This window comes from Cryptomeria japonica, chromosome 11 (genome assembly GCF_030272615.1).
Source record: "Cryptomeria japonica chromosome 11, Sugi_1.0, whole genome shotgun sequence".
In the NCBI taxonomy this organism is placed as follows: Eukaryota; Viridiplantae; Streptophyta; class Pinopsida; order Cupressales; family Cupressaceae; genus Cryptomeria; species Cryptomeria japonica.
In genome coordinates, this window is record NC_081415.1 from 28558110 (window position 1) to 28564288 (window position 6179).

Here is a 6179-nt window from a genome sequence, read left to right on the forward strand (position 1 = left end):
ATTGATAGGATGTGCTCATTCAATGGTTCCTCTCCTATGTGAATGTAGCCAAGAAGAAGATCAATAGGTTGGAATTGGTGGCGGAGGTGAATTCTCGTTGTGATAGTTGGGCTATGGAAGAAAAAATATGAGAGGGTTTTGATAGCTACCAATGACATTGTAGGGAAACTCAAAAATTAGGAGACTATGGAGGAAAAACTTAAAGAGATCGATAAAAAGATTAACTTCAAGGGATGAGCAGAAAGAGATGAAAGAGCTAAAGAAAAACCACGAGGCCTTGAAAAGGAAATTAGAGGAGATCACCACTCTGAGAAAGGAAATGGCTATGAAATTTTTTACCTTTTTGCATGTCATTCAAGAGGAGATTGAAAGAAGGAAAGTTAATAGGAAGAGACATCTACATTCTCCTACTATGATATCAGACCCCCTCACCTCCACTATTAAGGCTACTCTGAATTTTGTGGCTATATCCTCACAAAAATATTTAAACAAAAAGGTTGTACTTTGTTGATAAAGTTAAAGTGTTATGCAATGAATGACAAGACAATAGCGCCCCTACTTAGTAGGCCATTCCTTTGCGTCTGTGGTGGGTGGTTGGTTGTCTAGTTTTTTTTTTATCTTTCTATGTAGTGGTTATGTTCTGGTTTTCGCCAATCTTTTGTGTGTTTTGGGTTTAGTTTTTTGGTTGGGCATGCACCCCTCATGCACCCTAGGTAGTTGCTTTTTAGCGGATATGTAAAAGGTTTGAGTCTATCTCTCTTTAATCAGTTAGAATGATAAGAATGACACAAAGCAACATAAGAAAAACATTTTACAACACAAGATTTATGTGGAATAACATTTACAAGGAAAAAATACCAAAAAGAAACATGAAGCATGTATTATTTTCAATGTACGAGATTAATACACTCACTGTCATCAATCATTTCATGTCTTCCATATGACAAACACCTTATTACTTGCAATCAACGATTAAATACTACTATTTTAAGGTGCCAATATATAGGAAAGTTGAGGAAGCATGCCCCTATAATATCTCTAAACAATGGGTAGAAATCACCTCCAGAACCATATGCCGCCTTTAGTGCTCCATTTATAAACATAGTAAAAAGTAGTAAATTTTAACACGGCTTGCAGGGGTGCCCAACCCATAGCCAATTAGAATTGGTCAACTCCAAGTACTCTATTATTTTTTATGGCTCCAACAATTTACATGCATTACTTGGTGCCTTCGTCGTGGACAATAAGCAAATAAAATACAATTGTATGCATTGACATTAAAACACAAGTGGTTCCATCACCAATATGGACGCCTAGGCAAAATATTGTCTTCTTGTTTTATTATCATCGTCACTTACTATGCCCATATTGTGAGTGTAATTTCATGTCATAAATAAAAATATCTAAAATATTTGTCCAACATGTTTTTAAGCATCTAGTACTTATTTTACAGAATATGGAGACCCTAAAAAATGACTCAAGATTGCAAGGTAAATGTCGAATTATCATAACATTATCAAAAAAATGAATATGCCTTAGTAAAGCATACTAACTGTCATTTATTCTTGCACCAATGTATACATTAACAAAAGTATCAAATTCAAATGAAAACAAAGGATTTGAGTAGCTAGTTTATGCATACCAATATGAAATAGTAACCACAATTTTGTAGCTTATCTAATTTAACCATACCTCAAAAATAGGGTAAAAAATTTGGCATAGTAAAATTTGATAAAATCACAAGGACTTGCAATTCTTACAAATTCTAATTCAATTGACTTTGAATGAGTGGAATGTTTACTTCAAATAAATTATGTTTTGATCCCTCTTTATCATGTAAATGCTCATCATGCTTAGGAAAATCATCCAAAGTGATAGAATAGAACTTTTTATTTTCTTATTTCTCTAACAATTGTTCTATGACAACATTGTTGATATTCCATTTCCTTCAATATTTTCCTTAAATTTTGTCCTTTTGTGGTTAACTTGTGTTGTCGAATCACATTCCAACCTAACTTTTTTTTTATCATGATTAGATTTACAAACTATCTCATCTTCATCTTCAAACAGACCATCAAAGAGATACAATTGTTCATCAATGCTTGCAAACCCATCACAATTTTGTGCATTGAGTATTGAAGAATGATTAAAAATAAATGACATAGCCATAAAAAAATTATTTGAGGGTAAAACATTTTCAACCATTATTGTACTTTGCATCAATAGAACATCATGTCATAACCATATTAAAAAATATATTTTAAATAATTTTTAATTAAAATCAAAACTCTTGAATAAATAAAAAATTCAAATAAAATTAATGTAAATAATACAAATAAAATATTTTTTGAATAATCATAAAAGAAAATAAATTTTAAAATAAATAAAATTTGTGAATGTCTTTTAATTGCATTTAAAATAATATATTAAAATAAAATTATTTTTTATTAATATTTAAATAATTAATTTTTTCTTTTTGAAAGTACATACATACTCAACATTATGTTGTACTAAAAATATTTAGTAAATTTTAATACAAATACAAGATAAATGCGTGAAAATATAAAGTAGAAATAAAACCTCTCCATGCAATGATCAATAATATTTATAAAAATGATTTATGAATTATATACATAGTGAATGTTTCCCTAGCTGTATTGAATACTCCTATCAATAACTAGTACAAATAATAGTTATATGAGAATTGATGGTTTTGACTTTTTCCCAATACGACCCGCCTTCCTTCAATGTCTCCCTCAATTCATCCGTCCCTGATTCTTCAAACCTGAACTCCTTGAGTCTTCTCAGCCGCTCCAATCCCTCTCCCACTTTTTTCACCTTCCTACACCCAAATATCTCCAACTTCTCAAGACATGCCATCGCTCCATCCTCCATTTCTGGAAACTCCTCCAATTCGGGGAAATCATATATCCAAAAGAAGCGGAGATGTGGAAACCCTCCCGACTTTCCAAACGCCTTTGGCAATTCTGTGCACCTCTTATTCTTCCGCAACCACAAACTCACGAGATTGGGCATTGTTTGTAATTCCGGATAATTACTGCAATCACACTCCCATAAACAGAGGTACCTGAGATTTGCCAAACAACATATCCAACTGGGCACTGCGAACTTCCTTAGTAAGAGACATTCCAGATCTCTCATTGCACCCATTCTCTCCGGAAACTGAGGAAGATCTGATTGCATTTCATGGATGCCATTTTCCACTTCTAGTCGACGCAACTTGAGCAAGGGTGCAAGTATCCCTTCTTCCATCTTCTTCAACTGTGATTCATCCTCAACTTTAAACCCTATTTCCTCAATCTCACTCATCTTGCCAACATCCTCTAACCTTAACACACCGTCTTCTTCCATTGACAAGGACAAGAACGATTGTACTCGCAGTGTTCGCAAAGCCTCCAGCTTTGATATTCCCTTTGGCATTCGCTCAAACGGGCCTTTCAAATGCTGAAGACACCTCAGCTCACTTATCCATTCTGGTGCCTCACTCTCCATTAAGTGATGGGAACAAGAGACATTAAGATAACAGAGACTCTTAAGATATCTTACACAGTCTGGTACCTTCTTAATTTTTGTCCAACTCAAATTCAAGACTTTGAGTAGTTTCATCTGTCCAATACAAGCAGGCAATGTGGAGATATTTGTGTTGGTCAAATCAAGAACCCGCAATACTCTCATACCGTAAAACAGCTTTGCCGGAAATTTTCCTCCAATTTCTGTATTGTCGGACAGCGACAGTGTGCGGACAAGTGTTGGAGAAACAGGACGCCTCTCTGAGATGACATGCTCATGTATATCTTTCTTCGCCAAAAATAGGCGACACCAGCGACCACCACCTGTATTCACAGATCGCAATTTGGAGAAGGCCTCGTCAACGCTGAATGAACATTTATTTTCTCTGGAGATAAGTATGGTCAAATCAAGCAATAAATCGTGAATTTTACAATATTTTGTTAGCCATTTATCTTCCCATACTTCAAGCAGGCACAGATTGGCAAGCTGATATAAACAATCCCAAGGATTGTCTCCTGCCGGAACGAACCCTTCTCCCATCCATAGATATATGAGATACTCACACTCTATTTGCTCATCCTCGGGAAAGAATGAAAGATAAGCAAAACAAGCCTTAAGATGTGCAGGCAGGGCGTCGTAACTCAGCTTGAGAATATCCATGACAGGATCGCTAGGAATGCTTACCTTTTTAAGCTTGCTCAACTTGGACTGCCACTCTGGCAGTGAAGTGTTCGCTAGAGACGCTGCAGTGGTCTTGATGGCAAGTGGCAAATTCCCACATTCCTTCATGATTTTACGAGCTACCTCCTCCAGGGGCTCTGGCGCTCTATTTCCTTCAGACTCAGGAAATGCATAAACACAAAACAGCTTCCAGCTCTCTCCATCTGTCAAACTTTCCATCTCATAAATCTGAGCCTTGAGATTTGCGGAAACCTCTCTGCTTCTTGTGCTAACCAAAACTTGGCATTGACCATTAGCTCCAGTTGGGATACCAAGTTTGGTTAGCAAATCACCTTCTCTAGTAGCCCTCCACACATCATCTAAAACAATAAGGCACTTCTTCCCTTGCATAAAGCTATAAATCGACTCTGCTGCTACCTCTTCACTTACACCACTCTTCTTAATTTTTTTACTTAAATCTTCATCTAATTGGAAGGCTAAATCATTGAGCAACTTGGAAAAAGAATAGAACTGAGAAACTGAAAGCCATACAGATTTCTCATACCTTCCTTTTTGGGCGTTGTACACATGCTGAAGAAGATAGGTCTTGCCCAGTCCCCCCATTCCAACCACTGCAATAATTGGAAATTGGGGGCTTTCTAGCAAATTCACCATGCTGTCAATCTTGGACTGTATCCCCACTGGTTTAGAATCGCTGGGTAAGACACTCAGTCTCGTATACTTTCGCCTCTGGGATGTATTTGATGATTCTGCTGCATCTACGTGAGACACCAGAGTATGACCTATATTCAGTTGGTTTCCATCTTCAATAACGGAGCTCACTCGGGCTTTGACCTTTTGAATCCTTCTGCCCATTTGATGGCGAAGAATTAATTGATTACAACTCAAAGTGCATGACTGAGAATTAGTAGAATCCACGGCACATATTTGAAGTAGGTCCTCTGCCTCCCAGGCAATATCACGAACGCTCTGAAGCCATTCTTTCACAGACTCCTTTTGTGTACTGCTCTTCTCATCAGCTTCATTCAGAAAATAATTTATTTGCCTCATTTTGTTCTTCAACCGTTCAAAGTCTTCCGAGAAGTTGTAGACTATGCTTACCTCATTAGCCACTTGTTGAATGGCCATCTCACAAACTTTACCAACAACACCCTCTGCAAGAATAGACGCCATCTTCAAGTTTTTTCTTGGGATTGAGAATTCGACCTCCTATGGAATATAATAGCAGAGAAAACTCAGAAGAAATAGAATAGGTGAATGCAATTGAAACTTGAAAAGCTTGGCTGCAGAGTGTGAGTAATACCGCTTACAACGATATCATATATAAGATCAGCTTCCTGTTGTTTACTTGCAATTCGAGAAAAGGATACGCACTTTGAAAAGCAAGATTAAAGAGAATAATATGTCGGCCACTTGGAAAAGAATACCCACTACTTTCAATTATTGTGGTCCATGACATTAAAATTAGAGTTCTCAGATGCCATTCGAGGTTGAACTTTTCCAATTTCTACAAATTTTTTTGGGTACCGAAGTTTTAGAATTAGAGTTTCCAAATGCCATTCCACGCAATTTCGTTAAGGACAATAATTTGATTGGATAAAGCTTTCAGATGAATTGACTGCCATGTGAAAACATTTCGTATTCTTTGGCCAGACTAGACTGCCATGTGAACATTCCGTAGACTGCCATGTGAACAGAATAAAATTACATTATTGCAAACTAGACCTTTGTTCATTTCTGCGTTCCAACTTTTCTGTACATTTTGGCCTTTTTCTGTCCTGCTTTTCCACGCAACTTGCAGTGAGGACAATAATTTGATGGGAGAAAGTCTAATAACAATAGACTTCAGTGAGAAAATGAAAAAGCATGAGCAACATCAACGTTGAAATTTATTGAATTTGAGTGGAACTTTATAATTTATTAAATAATATTTTTTATGTTTACTTTAAAGTTACATTTTATATTTT

The 6179-nt window shown here is 36.2% G+C and overlaps 1 protein-coding gene across 1 annotated transcript; it reads right to left on the minus strand.

The window, feature by feature from the left end:
- Nucleotides 1-2583: 2583 nt before the first annotated feature.
- LOC131855947 (disease resistance protein RPP8-like) lies at nucleotides 2584-5634 on the minus strand. Its single transcript, XM_059214144.1, has one exon. It carries the CDS (start codon nucleotides 5383-5385, stop codon nucleotides 2671-2673), a length of 2715 nt encoding a protein of 904 aa, XP_059070127.1. The 5' UTR covers nucleotides 5386-5634; the 3' UTR covers nucleotides 2584-2670.
- Nucleotides 5635-6179: the final 545 nt, after the last annotated feature.

Excerpts from the sequence above, each read along its gene's own strand:
- LOC131855947 (XM_059214144.1), bottom strand. The coding sequence starts at position 5,385 with ATGGCGTCTATTCTTGCAGAGGGTGTTGTTGGTAAAGTTTGTGAGATG.